Source organism: Anser anser, assembly GCF_964211835.1.
Source record: "Anser anser genome assembly, chromosome: 1".
In the NCBI taxonomy this organism is placed as follows: Eukaryota; Metazoa; Chordata; class Aves; order Anseriformes; family Anatidae; genus Anser; species Anser anser.
The window spans coordinates 145,606,474-145,625,309 of NC_139720.1; the positions used below are offsets into that span (position 1 = coordinate 145,606,474).

General features: G+C 46.0%; 2 protein-coding genes across 11 annotated transcripts in view; one reads left to right on the forward strand and one right to left on the reverse strand.

Moving 5' to 3' along the window:
* The window catches only part of LOC310892165 (LIM and senescent cell antigen-like-containing domain protein 1), a 66,655-nt gene that overhangs the window by 32,331 nt on the left and 15,488 nt on the right, over positions 1-18,836 (forward strand). For 6 of the 10 annotated variants that reach the window (XM_083819558.1, XM_083819562.1, XM_083819561.1 and 3 more), the window contains exon 2: positions 16,852-17,011. In XM_083819558.1, coding sequence (XP_083675684.1) covers positions 16,852-17,011 — 160 coding nt within the window. Of the gene's footprint in view, positions 1-1,874; positions 2,138-14,387; positions 14,665-16,851; positions 17,012-18,836 lie in introns of those variants that run through there. The other 4 variants (XM_083819554.1, XM_083819563.1, XM_083819556.1 and 1 more) reach the window with 3 other exon arrangements.
* LOC310892186 (uncharacterized protein) lies at positions 2,144-14,874 on the reverse strand. The gene is made up of 3 exons (XM_083819627.1): positions 14,684-14,874; positions 14,044-14,567; positions 2,144-11,781 (listed from the first exon to the last, which is right to left on the reverse strand). The coding sequence occupies exons 2-3, from the start codon at positions 14,400-14,402 to the stop codon at positions 11,766-11,768; spliced, it is 375 nt and encodes a 124-aa protein (XP_083675753.1). The 5' UTR covers positions 14,403-14,567; positions 14,684-14,874; the 3' UTR covers positions 2,144-11,765.

Below are 18,836 nucleotides of genomic sequence, written 5' to 3' on the forward strand. Positions count from 1 at the left end.
TCAAAGCACATTTTGGTGAAAGCTGATGTCCTGTATGCTGTGCAGCCTCAGTGGCTGTCCACGCAGATAAACATGAATTTTAACGCTGCTTCACACTAATGCAACTTGCAGCAAAGCCAGGGAAGATTTTTTCTGTTAATTTTTGATGGACTCGTATCATGATTAATACCAAAGTACACTGAAAAAACTGCTACTGTAGTCAATAAAATGTTATGAAGAAATTTAGGTAATAGTTCAATTTTATTAGTTTATGAAGAGCTCTTCCATAGCAAAAACCTACTCTGTCTTCACTTTTTAGATTGTTATTATCTAAAACTGTTTGGACAAAGATCTATCTTTGCTACACTGGTATTTAAAACACAGTAAAAACTGTTGATAACGTGTAAATGTTGCTGTGCCACAGGCATCTGTCATCCACCGTCCTGAACATCCGCCTGTAACAGCATTAACTTTTCACTGAGTCACTGGCTGACTGCAGGGAACTGTCATTTAATTATGCTTAAGCTCATCCTATTGTGCATTGAGAAGTAATTTTAAGTGCTTTGTTCGAAACTGGAATGCAGCGTGTTTAGGCAAATATTGTGACTGTTCCTTCTCATTTTCTGAGGACAAGAGTATGGATATATAGCTCTTGTTGACACTTCAATGTGTGCAGCCTTCTAACATCATATAAATCACTTGGGATCTCTCTAACTATCATCTCTTTGGCATGTTATATGATTCCAGAGTAATTTCTATTATTTTTCCATTGTGTGATGTTTTATATTATATTTTGATGACATTCCAGACTGACATTGGAAATATTACATAAAATTCCTGGGCTGGCGTTCTGTCTGGTAATCTTGACAAAACTGATAACAAGTGACATACTCATTAGTACACACTTTGCACTTCTCCGTTACATGAATTACAGTAATGCTTTCTTGTGTGTATTCCACTACAAAATAAGCACTTTAACAATAAACTATGAGATTCTCACCATATAGATCTTGTTTCCTGTCCTGGTCAAAACACTCATTGCAAATTGTTAGGTTTCTCTGCTTTTATTAAATGGGAGTTGATTTGATAAAACCCAACCCTTCTCCTCCCCCACACTCATCACAGAAGTGAATACGGTGAATTCAGGGTTTATACGTGCCAAGAATAGTCAAAGAAGCTTCGAAATTTTTTTTTGAAACAGGAGTAAGGTTCTTTGAAACCTCCTTCCCAGTCAAATGAAGACTTTTATTACTAACCGAGATGAGGCACGCAGCTTGCAAATCTCTGCTAGTCACCTTCCTGTCTCACAGGAAACCTTCAACATTTTCATTCCTGCTTTGCAAGCGACACAGGACGCTCCATCACTGCAAAATGTGACAAATAGCTGTCGGTTACGTTCTGGTAGCTAGGAGTAGGGGAGAAAAACGAAAAAAAAGCTATTGTCTGACAAGCACAGTGTTGCTGTGTTTCCAAAAGAGTATTTTAGTGCTGATTTCTGAAGTTTCCTTGCCACACAGTTTTTGCTGGATTAATCTCCGTGCTGGAGTTTGCTGGCATGCTTGAGTAGCTCCGCACTTTTATAGGACTAATGAGTTCTTTTGTGTTGTAAATTACAGTGGGGAAGACTTTTTAGCTCATTAGAGCCCGGTGGATTTTCTTTTTTGGGTAATTCCAGCCGGCTCTGGAAGGGCTGCGCCGTTCACACGGAGCACACCGGAGTCGCTCCTGTCCGGGTCAGAGCAAAGCAAAGCCCCTTGGGGCGCTCGGTGAGCTTGTCACGGCCATCCCCGAGGTGTGATAAAGTGATCAAGGAAACGTGGTGCCCTGCAGGAGGGTGTGTACCTATGAGGAACAGGAAGCCGAGCGGCGGCTGCCTGCCTGCGGAGGTTCACGGCTCCGGCGGGCGCAGGTGTGCAGGCGCCGAGCCTCTTCTCTCCGGGCATCTTGGCAGCGACATCTGGAAGGGGGGGAATCCAACCCGAAGCCAACCCCCCACCCTTACCGCCACCACCAAAAGGAAGAAAAAGCAACAAACCTCCAGGTAGAGGAATATGACGGCCTTGCAGCTGAAAGAGCTGTCACAGTCGGGTCTGTACAGGAGGAGACGGGATCGTCCGGACAGCGTGGGGCAGCCCGCCTGGCAGGAGGAGAAGCTGAGGTGAGTGCGGGCCCGTGGGCAGAGCCGGCTGGCGACGGCGTCGGGGCTTCCAGAGAGCAAAATGCCAGCGCTGCTCCGCACGTGTGCTGAGAAACAGCCCCGAAGCACTCGGGGAAAAGGCACAGGAGGGACGAGAGGGGACACGCAGGGTCCTGGTGGTGGTGTGCCTCCTCTCCGGGCACGGGGCGGGCGGCTGCGGGATGGCGTCGGCTGGCGGGAGGGAGCCAGAGGTTGTCACCTCACGGCCTGGCCCGGTGTGGTGTGAAGCCCATTTTGGCACCGTGCTGGGGAGAACAGAGGGGTTGGGCAGCTCCCCGGGGCTTGGGGAGGTCGGGGGCCTTGGTTGTGGAGGTGAAGAAGGCGGCCTGGGCCTGACCTCGGGGCAGGAAGGGCAACCGAAAATCGGAAAGCCGCTCGGTCGGTTGGTGGCTGGGCTTATCGCACGGTGCTACCCGCCTCGTGAGCCAGCGCGGGGAATTTTCACAAAGCCTGTGCTCGGAGCAGAAAGGGTGAGGGATTGTGTATAACATGAGCAAGTGAAAACGTGAGGTTGATTTTCTTTTTAATTCCCCCCCCCCTGCAAAAGCCGTCTGCTACCACTTCAGGCTCCCCGGAAAAGGATTCTTGTGTAAATGCTAACAAAAGCATCGTCGGAGAGGAAGCACTTCCTATCCCCTAATGCCTTTTCTTTGGGTTTATTTATAGATTATTTTTCATTGTTGATACTCGTGCATCACATTGGAAGGGTTTGTAACTTATATGGGGTTTGGTACTGCACTCTCATTACCCCAATTAGCAGTTCCAGAAGGACAGGTAGTCAGATTTGGGGGATTTGCTAAGCACCTTCCTTAAAAATTATTGTGGCAAAATATATTGTGGTAGCCTATTGAGATTATTTGCCACAATATACCAGAAATACTGAGTCATTTCTAGAAATGTGGCGTCTTGTGGCTGTGATATGTGTGCTTGGCATCTATTTAGAATATTAATTCTGAATCAATTGCTTAGATGGACTTTCAGTAGCATTAATAGTGTCATGTTCATATGATTATAAACTGAAGAATACTCATATGTGCTAGAGAAAGATGCGCAGAGACTCTTGACTATTTGTGCTTAGTTTCCTTTATGCAAAACTAGCTGTGAGGAAGACTCTAGTTACGGAAGCGAAAGCTGCTTTTTAAAGCTTACATATGAAAATGAGCCCTGGTGTTTCTCTTGCCTACAGCCGCCTGCTGTGTGCATGGCCAAGGTGGGAATGGGGCCCTTTGTGGGCAGGGGGAGGTTGCCTTACACTGGCATAAATCTGGGTGTTTTGATCCCTTCCTGAGCTTCTTCCTGTTTAAGACAAATATGAGACAAGGATCAGTCTTACAAACTAAAATGCAAGCAGAGGAAATGCCAAATCGAGGCCCTTACAACCCAGCTCAGGTGCATGAGGTGCAGGAGGTGAGCAGAGCGTGGCCGGAGGATGCTGCCAGCGCGGCGGCAGCCGGTGCCGCGGAGGACAGGGCTCCTCTGGTACTGCTGGCAGCTCAGCGGGTACGTGGTCAAACTGGACCTTGCTTCTTCCTAGCCCATTTTGTTATATTTCAGCCTGTGTTGCCAGGCAGCCTTGTTTTATGATTTCTGCTGCATTCTCCGCAACAAAAGGATGAGGCATTGTAAATACAAAATAATGACGTAACAACAGGGCAAGGAGCAAACGGCGTGGAGAGGAAAAATCCTTTAATTTTCTAAAACTGGAAACATCTGGCTTTTTTCATGTGTGCCCCCCACCCAGTGACACTTAGATGCCTGTCCTTAGCACATACTTTCGGGGTATCTAGAGTCCGCAAGAAAGACAAGAGGTTTCTTTCATGTCTGCTGAATACAGCTTGCCATCCTCCCTGGCTTTGCCTGCCCTCCTGTAGTTTCTCTCCCCAGCTCTTTGTTCTAGCTTCTTTTTTTTACATCCTGGAAGGTGCACCTGAATCCAAATGTGCTATGTAACATCAGCCCCCTGAGGAGCAGTTCACCCTAAGCTTCTTTCCCAGCTAAACTATCCTGTTTTTCTAATGTTGGGTCAGAATGTGCTTTAGTTGTGCTCATCTTCTTAGGGCATCCTCTGAGAATTTCTGTATTAAAAAAACAGTAGTTAAAATCACCGTCTGCTGAAGTCATACATGATGTCTGCTGGTTTTCTCTTTACAGCCTTTTACATCTCAGCCCAGTATGGGATTTCTCCCTCCTTCCCTTTCTGCCTTTTGTGTCGTCTTTGGTGTCTGTGTTTTGGGAGCTGGGTGCAGGTGAGCAGGAGCAGCGCCCAGGGACCCGGTGGGCAGCACTTTGCACCCCTTCGCTCTGGGTGCTGGGTGTCTCGGACAGCCTCTCCATGCTGCAAGTACAGTTGTAATTGCAGCTCTGGATCCTGCGCGGTATAAAACTAATGTCTTACGTTGACATAACTTCGTGATAGGTCGCGTGCTGTGGGATTCTGAGCTCCATAACAGGAAGCCAATCTTCAGCTTCTGCACCTGTGTCCATTCGTGTCGCTTCAGCCAAAGGTTTGACCCCCATCATTGTCTTTCAGGTCTGCTACTCAGTTTATGATGAGTCAGTCTCTAAGCACGCTTCCCTCAGAGTTTTCCAGGAAGGACCATAGCAATACAGTTTGGCTCTTACCGTTAAGTTTCCTAGTTTGTCAGATTGCAGCTTAGAGTAAAAGCTGATAAACGCATTTTTTCACCTCACGGAGTCTCTCCAGCAGAGTCCTGCTTTAGCAAGTAGGTGCCGGATCATCTTGAGAGGAACTCATCTCACACAGCTCTGGCAACCTACAGGGCCTAATTCGCAAGCAGCAGAGCTTGCTTTAATGCACGGTTTCGCTCCTTCCCACCCAGTCACTGCCCCAGCTGCTTTGACGGCGTGGTGACCCAGCAGCTGAGCTGTCCCACCAGCAGCGGTGAGGACACGAGGGGGCTGGGGAGCACCAGCACATCCGATTGAGGAAACTGAGGTCACCCACAGCCATAAATAGCAAGCCCCCGCACTCATCACCCCTGTTGTAGAAAGCTTGTATGGAGGAATTGCCCTCTGAGGGCATGTCCCCTCCTCCTGGCAGCTTTACTGACTTTATAGGGAGCTGGAGCCTGGCCGCCCCATGTCGAAGCTGGTCTGAGAGCTCACCCTTTCCTTGAATGTACACAGTGCAAGAAAGTGCTTGGTTTACACCTCCACCAGGGCAGGGATCCTCTATTCCCTGCCTGGTGGAGGCTCAGCAGTGCCCGAACCGTGGCTGCCCAGGATGTTCCCTGGGCACAGAGCTGGAAGCGCACTGAGCACCATTACTGCCCTGCCTGGAGCACAGGTGGCCCTCATCGAACTGCATGCCAGCTGAGAAATCAGCTGCTTCATTATTGCTATTACTGTTATTATTATGTTTTCAGCACAGAGGGAAAGACTTGTTCTTTTCCAGCTATATTGATCTGGTGCAAACATCACTGATAAATCTTGTCTTGCGCTGTCTTTAGAAATGGTGTTTTGGAAAAAAACTAACTCTGTGCTGAGCTACTCTTCTTCACTTTTCTCAGTGAACAGGATGCAAAGGAAATTGTAAGCATACATTTATGATTAATCATTAGGAGTCACTTAGCAGTGGCAGCATGCTCGCTGATTTTGCACTTTCCCCTTCTCTTCTCATGCACTTTGTAAGAATTATGATAGTTCCTCTGAAAAATTGATAATATTGATTTCCAAGCTCAGTACAAGGCATTGGGAAAAGCAGGGGCAATTCTCTTTCTAATAACTACACTTAAAATGGATTTGATCAAAGTGTTGTCCATACCGCTCTTTTCAAGTTCATATACATTCAAATGCAATTGAAAATGTAAATGACTTTTGAAGAGATTGGTCTGTCTTACATTTATTTATTTTTTTAACCAAAAAGTAAACTCAGCATTTGCAATGAATGATCACGGGCAAGGTTCATGCGGTGGCTGTCAGTTACCCAGGCAGCTCACTGCTCCGTTCTCCTGTGCAGAAAGCACCGCGGATGTTTTCTACGTTAGCAGAAACCCTTTTGGCCCCTTTGGGCTCTGCTGCCGAAGCTGATGGGTACGTCTGCGTCGGTAGGTGCAGGCAGTCTCCTGCTGGGTCCATTCAGGCTCCCGCCTGCCTGTGCACACCGGCTCCGGGCTGGAAGGCGTGTGGATGTGCCCCAAAATTTCAGGCACAAAGACTCCCTCGCAGATGAAACAGGAGACATAAGCACATTCCTACGGCCCACTGAGCCTTGGGGGGATAGGCTCTGCGCAGCAAAGCTCGTAGGTGAGTATAAGAAGAAATACATGAAAAAACAACAACAAAACAACGGCAGTGCGGTAGGGCTGAGCGCCTGCCTCGCCTTTTGAGGTGCTGCGTTCAGGAGCTGTGCAACGCCATGGGTCTCCTCCAGTTTTGGGAGCCAGGGACCCCACTGGGCTTTCGGACCCCTCATGGCACTGGGGAAGGCAGAAAGAAAAGCTCTGTAACTGGAAGCAACCTTAGAGTTGATTTCCACTGGCAGCATTTCCTAATAGCATCACAAACGATAACGTTTACTTAACCTCTTTCTGTAGGTAGATGTTCTGCTTCCTCGTGGTGCCAGTACCAGCAAGTCCAGCAGGAATTTTCAATATATTGGTTAAAAAAAAAAAAAGAAAGAAACCAATTTATTAAATCAGCAAGAGCTTGAAAATAAATGTTCAGCCACAAAAAAAAAAAAGTACAGTTCATCACTGTTGTGGTTAGAAACTCTGCTGGAATAGTAAAGAGTTGGGACCTCGAAATATTTATTTGAATCAGACGCTTCGTAACTCCCAATTAAAAAACACTTTGGCTCATCTGCTAGGTGTTCTAATTGAAGAGAGGATTTGTCCATGTAAATGTAGCATTCAGTTATTAACGTTATTAATTATAGTAACTTCCAGCCAGCAAAAATACGCTTCATGCTTATATTTTAATACTCCGATACTTAGAATTTGTGTTGCACCCTAGTTTGAGATATCCAAATGACTGGAGGCCTGGCTTTTCATTTGTGCTGTACTTTTCATTGCTTTAGGGGTTAAAATAGCTCACAATGAACACACCCTTTTTTTTTTTCTTGCCTTCTCGCTCACCCCTTGTCTTTGAGATTGCATAATAACTCCAGAGCAATTTGACTTGCTCGCTCTGACTATCGCCTCCCGTGACTCCAAATGACCGGAGGTAACTGCCTGCATGACGGAAAACCGGGCCATTACTGGTGTTCCTCTTACGCTTGCCTCATTGACATAATCTGTGATTTCAATGAATTGGTTAAGCTTCGATGATTACAGCAATTAGTATTTTTGTTGCTCTGGCAGCATCGGTTGGGTAAATAGAAGTTGTGGATTGATTTTTGCTTTTGATTTCACATGTTTTGATAACATCTTATCAAAGGTGTTCTTTACGGAAAACGTAATACAATTGCTCGTTATTCCTTGTTCTAATTAAGTAAGCTCTCCTTTGAATGCAGTCTGTCATGCTGGACTGAATTTACGCATGGAAATATTTCTGCAGAGGAGAGAAAGCTAAATCCCACGTGAATGCCACCACTTGCTACAAATTGCCAACGTGCAGGCATCGGGGAGAACAAGTTTACAGGTTGCCCTCCTGTTTCTCTCTTCCTGTGGTCTCCCTGCTGCTCCACGAAATGCAACGCTAGCACGTCCGGAGACCCGTGTGCCTGTTGCTCTCTGGGCACGGGAGCAGCTCCAGCTTGCCGAGCATGTTACCTCTGACAGGGGCAGACAGAGCAGGCAGGCCTTTTAGAGGATTTTAGGTAGTTCTTGGTGGCATTCTGAAGTGATGGTTTCATATATAACGCCCCGTGTGCAGTGTTTTTGGATGGCACTGCTCAGGTGTGCCAGAAGATTGTAAGGCATCCTGGGATGCATCTTTATGTATCAACAGGATGAAGCTTCATGATTAATCTGAGTGGAGCTTTTTTCCAAACGAGAGGGACTTGTTTTATGACTTGCATGGCATTTCCCTGTAGCTTTTCTGCTTTTTCTGTCTGTTCTAACGGCGAGAATAGAGCTAGAAGAAAATTAAGTGAAAGCTCTTAGCCATCAGGCTCATCAAAATAAAAAGTAGGTAACATATTGGCACAAAGCCAGTGATACCTGACAGCATTTGTCAGCTGTGCCTTTTTACATAAAAGATCCAAAAGATTCAAGCCCTTCCAGCAGGGAATGAATGGATGAAGGTGAAAACGTTGTCTCTTCCAGCATGTTGAATCCATGCATGCCACGCTCTTCATAGCTCATAAAGTTCTCGATGCCAAGCTCAGTATACCTCTTGAACTCTGTTCCTATGCAGCTATTAGAAAAATGTTGCCCACTCAGAGTTATGACTCAAAACTGCCCTGGCTGGTCTAGTTCTTGTTCCGTATGGAAAGTTTGCATTGCAAGCTCTTTGTCTGGCTTGATATTTGGCTTTTCGTTACATTGTTTTGTACATTCCTCCTCGCTGATTTCAAAGACTGAAGCGTACACTGTATTTCTGATATATTTTAAAAGCTGTTCCTTACATATTTTCTTCTTTTCCCAAAGCGCATGCCAGCACTGCAGCCTTGGGATAGCTCCAAGAGCGACCAGGCTGTGGGTAGTGAATTTTGCCTGAAGTGTACAAGCAGTTGCTTACTTCTAAACTACATTCCTTTCTTTAGCTAATCCTCACATTATTCCCACACACTCAGTGTCATGTAACAACAGGAGGGAGGTTTGGCAGGGCTCGAGCCCGTCTGATCCAAAGCAGAAAGCTCTGCCTTCGCTCACCCTTCCCTTCACTTCCAAATAACCTGGGCGATCCCCAGCTCCGCTCCCTCAGATAGTCCCGGCAATATTCTGTTGCAAGTGTGAATTTTTCCATCTTTCCTCACAAGCTTGCTTGTGGCATCATATGCATGTGTTGGATTCATTCACTCCTGCTTTACTCACTTAGGATTGGACGGCTATTGGGGTGAAAACTGTTGGGGTGAAAACTTTAAAAGAAAAAAAGAAAGCTTACCATAGCCTTTGGTATGAAAAATGCTTGCCAAGTAATGCTTTTCAGTAACTGGTACTGGAATTCTTTGTGCTTCCTTCCTTGAAATGGCTGCTACAAGACGAAGATCCTCCCTTTGTATTACCCAAAATTTTATGACCATAGTAATAGAGTCTAAAGGTGCTGTTATTCTGCATTAGCTTTATTTGTCAATATATGAGTCATGCTCGACTCTTAGGAGTGCAAATAACTTCTGGTTATTCTCTTTCAGCTGTTGAATATTAGTGCCGGTGTTTAATTTTTGCTGTAATAACTGCAGATGGCTCAGCTGCCTTCCCTTCTGCTGGTTTTAAAGCCAGGTGATGCTGCAATGAGCATGTGAAGAAAAAAAATGGGAAACCAAACCCCAGAATGACGCACAATTACGGTTTAATTTGTATATGAGAGAATTAAAAGAGCAGCAGCTGAAAAGATGTTTCCTTTACCACATGCTGCCTTCTACCCCAAACAAATTGTTTAATTCGGGCCATGAAAAATGTCATCACTGGAAGCCCGAGTCTAGAAAAACAAACTTAATGAAGGTGAAAAATGTCCAGAGAGGCTACGCTGCTGAAGGTGCAGGTTGGCAGCAGCATCGAAGAGGACTTGGGAGAGAAGGGAGGGTTGCCCCTCGGCAGCTTGGCTGAAGGTCACTCCTCGGCACGGTGTCTCCAGTGGAGACGCTGCTATAATAAGAGCGTTGTTCAGAGCCAGAAAGCCTGCTGTTGGCAGTTATCTCAGCCCTATAAGGAGCTTCGTGGACGTTCTGGACGTCTTTCCTGGTAGCCTGGGTGTTATGTTTAGTCAAGGTATTAATTATAGCTCCTGGGCGAACTGTTCAGGTCAGAGGGCTCGCCTTGTAAAAACATTGGTTCCAGCTAGGGGAGGCTGACACTTGCCTTTACGTTCAGGAAAGCATTTCTGGTGAATTACAGTGAGAGATGACATGAACTGAGTATTGGAGCTAGCAAACGGGTATTCTGGAGAGAAGTACGGCAGTACAGTGTTTTCCTAGGATTTCAAATGTCAGAAGATGCAAAAATCAACCTCATACATTTTTATGTGTTTGGGTTTTAAATTTGTTCCTTAAGCAATGAATGAGGAGCACACATACACTTAGTTGTAATTTGCTTGCAATTGCCTGGCCACAATCTATTCTCTTCTTCACTTGACTTTCCAGTGTTTGGATTCCCAAAGGTATAAATTTTATTCCTGCCCGAATGCTTTCAAGTTTTAGAACCGAATGAAATTGGTGTGGTGAAGTTCACTGTGCTATATCCAAACAGAAAGACGCCTTTGAGCTTCGTGGGCCTGATTTTGTCTTATTGTTCTCGAAAAGATTTTTTTTTTCTAGAGGGAGTCTCTTTGAGACGTTGGATGTGCAGTCCCTAGCACTGAGTAGCTGACCTTTTTTATGGGTCTTAAATTAGGCACGGGGATAGAAATGATGTTATATGAAATGCATTAGTGTAATTACATCTTTAAAGGCTTTAAAATGGATTGAGTTGGAAGAGTTTGAATACAGTACATTTAGCATGGGGAAGTACACATACAGCTAACCACACAGGGAGAGGTTTTTAAAGAATAACTGATAGGATGCCTTATCTCACGTAACGCAGGTATACTAGAGCACTGGCGAGCTTTTCCTGTGTGCCACTGTGCCTTTCTGTTTTGATTTTCATGTCTGTGTAGGCTGCAAAAATAGTAGTGGGGGAGGAAGAGATGGCCGTTTTAAAGAGGATCAAGTATCTGTACACACAAGAAGTCATCTCGTTTGACGCAAAACATGGCTTCATTTGGTAACGTTTGCAATTAGCAAAGAAAATACAATATATTTTTTTAATGTTGCATACAACAGAAAAGTCCTAGAGCTAACTATCACACTACCTTTCTGTGAATCCTGCTAGAGACTGATTTTTCACTGTGCTCCTCTGACCAGTGAAAACTGTTGTGTGGGAAGGTGCTGCGTACCTGTTTATTGCAGTCATATTCATTTCCTTATGAAGTGATGGAATGTGAACCTTCGCTGCTTGCAGAGACCAAAGCATTTTTTGGACATGTTTATACTAGAATACGTTTATATTGAAGTATCTGAGACAGCCAGAGTTGTCTTTTTGTTTGCCCTGCTTAAACTCCCACCGCAGAAGCTTAATCATATTTCTTATGGCTAAAGGTTGAAACTTTTAGGAGCACTCGGAATTCACCTGGTTTTTATTGCAGTGGTTTCGAGATGGTTTTCCGTCCTTTTCAGCAGAATCAGGGTAGTGCTGAGCACACATGAAAATCCCACCTACAACGTACATCTTTATTACAGAAAAGATTTATATCTTCCTTCCAGTTGCCTTAAGAGACCAGTTTAACGCAGAAGGTATTTTATTGCTTAAGAGATGAGCGATCGCAGCAACCAGAACCCAAGAGTGTTTTCAATTTCAGTGAAAAAAAAGACACGAAAAACCAATTAGCACTTCAAAAGGTTGGTGCAGAAATCAGCACAAGGCGCTCCAGGTTCACGCCTATTTCACAGCAGAGCTCCCGCTCTAGTTGTTCCGCGTTTTGCGTGCGAGGATCACTGCGTGCCATCCCTGTTAAATACAACGAACATGAAATCATCCCTACCTCTGTGGGAAGGGGAGGGCTGCACCGTGATTGTTCATGAATCCCCCGCACGTCCCGATGGGGTGCGTGGCCTCCGAAACCGGCGGTGATGCAGCAGGTTTGCACTGGGCGGGCAGCGTTATTTCGGGGGCGCGGGGGCAGGCTGCCAAGAGGCAGCTGCCTTTGCCAAGCACCTTGTTTGGAGCCGTGACCGCTCGGCTCATCTATTTGGGGAATGAAGCAAAGCGCTCGGCAGGGCTCGCCGGCCACCGAGCCGTCTCGGTAAGAGTCCCCGTGGGCTGCCACCGGGGTGGGCAGCCAGACTGGAAGGCTCTCCGGAGAAAGCAGTTCAGTTTTTCCTGGAGGGAGACAGAAGGCGGCTTTCCCTCTGAGACAATAAAGCAGCACGTTTGTTTTGCTGCTGTTTTTCATGACAGCAGCGGGACGCTTCCCCTCCTCTCCCTGCCGTTTCCTTTGTCACCTCCCCAGCAGTCACCTTTGGCTGCTGAGCAGATCCCCGTGTGCCAGGAGGAGCCGCTCTGTCGTCTTCCTTCCTACCTACCTTTTCTCCCCTGCTGCACCCTGGGGAGACTTAAGATCTCCCAGTGAAAATACAAAGTGTTTTTAACAGCCTGGTTCAGATCTTGGCAGCAAGTCTCCAGCAAAACGACAAAAAGAAGAGAAAGATGGCCAGCTGCTGTGCATTTGTGGATTACCAGACCATCCCCGTAGAAGATGTGTTTTGTTTCAGTAGCAGGAAGGCCCTTTTTAAACTCCTGGCACGCTCCTTTCTTCCCTAATGGGAAACGAGTCGGGAATAACTCTGCTGGCAGCAGTGGCTAGAGGCCTGGAGAACAAGGCTGCTTCTGCTTACTGCATGTATGGAGTCGCCGTGCCTCACGGGGCTGCCCCTTGGAAAAAGCTACGGCGGTGAAATCAGGCTTTTTGGATGGACATCTTATTGCTCCACCTGGAGCAGACAAAAACAGGGCTTGAGCTCCGGCCAAGCCCTGCAACTGGTGAGGGCGCAGCCTCCTCGGCCTGTTACAGCCCGTGTACAGCCCTGTACAAGACAGGCAACCAGACCCACAGGCAGGTAAATACGCTGGGCCACGCCGCCTCAGCCCCACCTGCCGCCATGTCCTGTGGCACGTGGGGGGCTACCAAGAGGAGTGAAAAGGAAGACACCTGACCAAACCCATTCCCAAAATCTGGCCTGTTTGCTTTTCAGCGGAAGAATTGTGGTGTTGTGTTGGCTAGGTGATGGGAAGACGGCGATGGGTGAGCCCTGAGGGGTCTCGGCCTTGTCCTCTGCTGGGTGCTTATCAGCCACCTCAGCCAGTGCTGAGAGGTGTGGTGCAATGTGGTCGTGACACAGACCCTCTGCGAGAGGCTCGAGGATGATTTTTATTTAGATGCTGAAGGCATATGAACAAGCAGTAGCCTTGACTGGGATTTCTGTCATGTCCTTTGTCATCTATTTCTCATTTCTCTGCGTGTTCCCTCTGGTCTTCTTCCTGCCCTCCTCCGCTTTCTCTGCTCCCTCTCAGACCGGCAAATTCCTTGGCTGCCAAGACTCTGTGTGTCACCAGCACAAAGTGCTTGTGGCTTTGCTGTCTAACCGATTGCTAACGGGGTTGAGTCAGTTCCACGCTAGAGGTAGTTACCCAGGACCGCTTTCCAAAACCCCTTTTCATTTTGGCTTGGCGTTACACGTTCCTGGAAGCTGCCTGCCCCAAGCATTGCGGGAGTGCAGGCCCGTGGCTGCCGGTGCCTCCCCTAGTAAGCAGCACAACATAGGTTTCTGAAGAGAGTGCAACCATAAAATGATTGCCACATTGGTAGGGCATTCTGTGGTTAAGGAATGATGAATTTTTATGATTCCTTCTTTTTTTCCCAGTCTTGCTCTCTCCGTTCCCTAATGTCCACTATAAATTACTTTCGGTGTTCAACTCTATGGAGCGTTCTTGCATTGGGTAATTGCTCTAAACCCAGCACCGACAACCAAGCTCCATTTTAACTCCTTCATCAGTTGCCCATTATAATACCCTTGGCAGTTCAGCTAATGGCCTGCGAGGCAAAACAGAAAACAAACTGTCCCCCTGTATCTATGCCTTCGCTGAAGTGCTGACAAGAAGGAAGATGCCTAGAGATATATTCAGCACATACGACTTAGAAGATGGAAGTGGAGCATTAAAGGCCATTTTTACAGTGTAATTACTATGCCGTGGTATTAAAACAATATTTACCTAATGACAGCAGTCTCCTCCTTGTGCTTTACCTTGCTGTTTTGCCCATGATAAAGTGTTGTTGGAATCCACCCCTCAGCAGACAGGAGCTGCGGACACGTTTGCCGGGGAACATGTTCGCTCACATAGGTTGCTCGTAAAACAGCTCTCCCGGGCCCGAAAAGATTTCTTCTGTCATCAGCCGGCAGCGAAGCCCCTTTCCAGCATCTGGGCTGCATGACAGCCTGGCGCTGGAATGTGCTCCTCCGCAGCCCAGCTTTTAACTTGAAGCTCTGGCAGGGCGCTGGGTAGGTCTGGCTCCGTGACACGGAGCTGTGAAAGTCAATCGCTTCGTTTGGGAACAAGGGGAAGCCCAGCATATTCTTTAGCCGCCTTTGCCTCCAGCTCCTTTGCAGTCTAAGCACAGAATATACACGCCCGTGAAAGCAATTAGAGAGATATGGACTTCCAGCGCAGAGCTCACCCCTACGCGATCCCGGAGGACGAAGAGATCGCCCACGAGGTCGCTCGCGATGGCCACAACTCTGCGGGAAACGAAGGCGAGAAACCAGTGTCAAAACTGCAGCATAGGCACAGTGACATAAAACTCTACAAAGAGTTTTGTGACTTTTATGCAAGATTGTAAGTTGGCTCTGTTCACCTTTGGGGCGTGACCGCGGTGATGCCGTTGGCATACGGTACCCAGGGCTTTTACCGTCTGAGCTCTGGGCAGGCTGCGGGAGCTGTTCTCTAACGCAGCCTCTGCCGCTGCTCTGTGCTTGATACGGTGCCAGTTGTAATCATCGGCGAAAATTTGAGCTGTTGCTGTGAACTTAATCTGTAATTGCGTCAGAAATTTTTATCAGCAGTTGAAACTGGGTTGGCGTTTGCCAAGTAGTCTCAGATTTTAGGCTGTTGCTTACTTGGGGCAAGCGTATAGACCATTTCACTAACGCAGAACTGTTGCGTGCATCGCTGTTTTCACACAACATGTGTTTCAAATCAAAGTATACAAGTGCTTTTGCATATCGAGGAGGAAAACTTTATGCTTTCATTAGCTTTCAGAGTTTGTTTCATGTTTTTGCTTGCATTTTGTCTCTGACAGCACTTAACATCAAGTACCTTCACAGCATAACGTCCTTAGTACTCAAACTGTTGAGGTGATGACGAAGGATCACAGTTTTTATTATGATTACCGCTCATTTAAATTAATAAAGAGGATGGCTTAAGTGACTTTCTTCCCCCCCCCATCTTAGTGTGGCTAACTTTATACTTAACCACATTTTGTAGTATAATCACTGCACTTTTTCAGTGTGCTTGTCTCTTGCATATGAAATAGACCATTCCCCCGTCTGACCTCCTCTGTGAAATCTGCCCAGTCATTGTTTCACTGTGAGGACAGCGAATATTTTGATAGCAGTCACTGTTGTCCTCTTCTGCAGAGAGCTCCAGAGAGAGAGGAAAAAAAACCAGCTAATAATAACTGGTCAGATGTGACCTTGTGTAGGGTTCTTCCGTGGCACAGCGTAAGAAATAGATAAAGCACATTCCTTTTTGAACCGTGTGATAAATGTAAGCGGTGCTGTGCAAGGAAAGGGTTTGATTCTTGTTGAACCTGGTGGGAGCCAAGAGGTGTTAACCCCTCGAGCGGAAAAGCTTGGCATCTTGCACAGGACCGAGTGCTCCGTGCTTACAGATGCAGCAGATTTCTTTTCTGTATCAAAACGTGTGCCTGTGTGCACGTACATGTAAAATAACGTCTTAATAAGCTTCCACGTAGATGTTAGGGTCAGTCTTTTCGTCAGCTGTGTTACGATTGTGTGAAACTAAACCACTGCCCTGTATTTGTTCTCTGCTACCAGATGATATCGGGGCAGAGAGGTGATCCTGAAAGGCATAGTTCTGGGAGTCCAGGCATAAGTAAGAAAATACTTGCAAAGGAAAAATTGAATGAGCCTTTTTCTGGTACTAGAGTCTTATTAACTGTACCGCAGTTGTCCTGGCTGTTGCAGATGTGGACACAATCCCAGTGAAGCTGCTAATTCCTCTGCTATGTTGCAGCTAGCACACTGTCATTTTATGGTCTTTGAGAAGCAGCCAGGGTTGCTATTTGAGTATTTTTCCCCTGGTGTTGACCTATGCCTGAGTCACGGTGGAGCATCCCAGCACTGTGGCCAGAGCAGTTCCACCTTGTCCCTTGTCCATGGCCTGATGCTGGGCTGTTGTGAGCTGCTCTAACCCAGACGAGCCATAACAAACCAACCCAAAATCCCTTGACTACAAACTAAATTTCTAAAACAACTTCAAGCAATGTAAAGATGATGTAAGGAAAGACTGCCTACTCTAGTTTTCAGTAATCTGCCAGACTAAACACATTATAATCTTCCATATTTCTTGCTTAGAGCTTTTGAATCAGTGTTGTTTTATGTATTTTAGAACTATGAATTATTTTAGAGTTGTCGTATTTTCCGATGTGATGCCAGTCTTCAATTGTTGTTAACATTTGCCCGTGCTGTCTGTTATTCTGATGTATTTTACCGTTTTTACAATACTTCTTTGAATTACCTGCCTTTTCATATCATAAAAAGACGGTAAATGTATCTGTGACACTGCATCTATTTGTTTTTTTTTTAATTAATTGTTATTAGAGTATGTTGTAGGGTTTTTGTTTCTAAAGAGTTTAGGGACAGGGGGAAATGGCAGTTTTACTGCTAAAGGAACACCACAAGACATTAAGTCCATGGAAAATCTTACTCTGAGTCACAGTCAGTGGCGTTACCTTTTGGGGCTAATTTTCTTTCTGTTTCCTCTGTGTTTTTTTTATGGCAGCAACATGGCGAATGCGCTCGCGAATGCCATCTGTGAGCGCTGTAGAGGTGGCTTTGCACCAGCAGAGAAAATTGTCAACAGCAACGGTGAGCTGTACCACGAGCAGTGCTTCGTGTGCGCCCAGTGCTTCCAGCAGTTTCCTGAAGGGCTCTTCTACGAGGTAAGCCGGGAGAAGTAACTCCGGGCAGATCAGTAGCTTAGGAAGTGCTGTGGAAGAAATTGGGAGAGAGGGAGAAAAAGTAGAGGGAGAAAAAGTAGAGGGAGAAAAAAGGGGAAATGTTTCTGTGCCCATTTGGAGGACATCTGGTATAAGTTAGAACCTTATTGAAATGTGTAGCCTAATGTTATCACAGTTGAGAAAAGAACTACTGGAGATTTCCCTCCCACTGCATTTTTTTTCCTTGAAATCTGTAAGCACTATATATTGTATCAGAAATGTAGGGAAAGCATCCTTCTTAGAGGAGAGCCCTCATATAGAGGGAACTCCCAGCATTCTGCAGTCCTCAGGAGGTTTATTGCTGAGGGAGTGAGGCCTGCACAGCATCTGAATATTGCTGGTAGAGATGACCTGTAAGCCAGCGTGCTGAGGTCAAGGTGTGTTGACAGCCCAAATCAGATGTGGCCCAAGTCAGGTCAACCCTAGAATCAGGTAAACCTGGAGTTTAATGTGCTTTCGAGGGAAAAAACCCACTCCCACTCAGTTTTCTTAGCCCCAGCTGGATTGCCCTTAAGCTCAAGGTGTGTTTTGGTATCAGAATTGTTTTCTTCCGCCTTCCCTTACTGTGGGGATTCAGAGGTGGCAAGTGCAAAATGGCTTTAGTGAAAGCTGTAGACTAGTTCATAAAACCTGAAGTGATCAGTGTAAGGAAGGGTAGATCATTACCTTTTACTCCCATCATTTAGGGAATTATTACCTGAAGTTTGTGGATGGGGAGCAGAAGCTCAAGCAGATACGACAGAGTTCTCAAAAGTATCAAATTTCTTCAGTTGCATCTGAAAATCCTATTCTAATCCACTTTCACACAGAGCGTGCCAGCGTGTCAAGAGCACAACAGTTCATCTTCCACAGTAGTATTTTTGTTTCTACAGAGCCATGCTATATGGTGAGGAGGAGGAGGCTGGGGGAGGAGTGTTGATTGGAAAAGAGAATGGCAAAAGGGATTCCTGGGTTTGCTTTCTCTTACCTTGCTTGAGGATCAAAAGATTTTTCAGTGCAGTAGGGATAGTGTTGCACAATTTGTGGCAGATGAGCCTCTAGTGGTCCATAAAACATCAAAAGGTGAGCTGCAAAACGGTAGCAATTAAGAAAAGACAATACAAACAAAACACCCCCTAGATGCTTACACATTGCATTATAATTGTTAATATATACTGAGTTGCTGCCTGCCGGCAGGCATGCTAAAGGGTCTGCCCTAAGTGTTGAGACCTGAGGCAAATGTAAAGTGATACAAATATTTTAGAACTAAAACATTTGTTAATAAAATTGTCTTAAAGGAATAAAATGTATTTTCTCTAAATAACGAGGGCTTTATTCATAAAACCTCTTTCAGAAAATGGAATGGCCCTTTGTTTGAGATAACAGTTTGAGAAACACTGCTCCAGGCAGCCTGTATCTCCTAGAGGATGGAGGAGGACTGCAATGGAAAGAAAGTCCTATGTTTGCACCTAGTCCAGGAATATTACAACCTTCCTGTTGCTCACATGTTGCCATACCTGAACCTCTTTGGCAGGGGAAAGCATCCTGATGGTGTTTAAATATATTGGATATGAGCATTTTGCCTCCTATTGCTACTTTCTTCTTGAGAAATGTTGCAGAGAAAGTGGAGGGTTTCAGCTAAGAAAAGTTACCTTTTGCCACAGCTACTGTAGGGATAAAATTATGATTGGGATTAAGAGAATATCCGAAGACTTCTGTGTGGCTTGAACTTCAGGCCACTGTTCTGCCTCTAGTCCTCCTAGTGTCTACCACAAGATCTTGCAGTTCC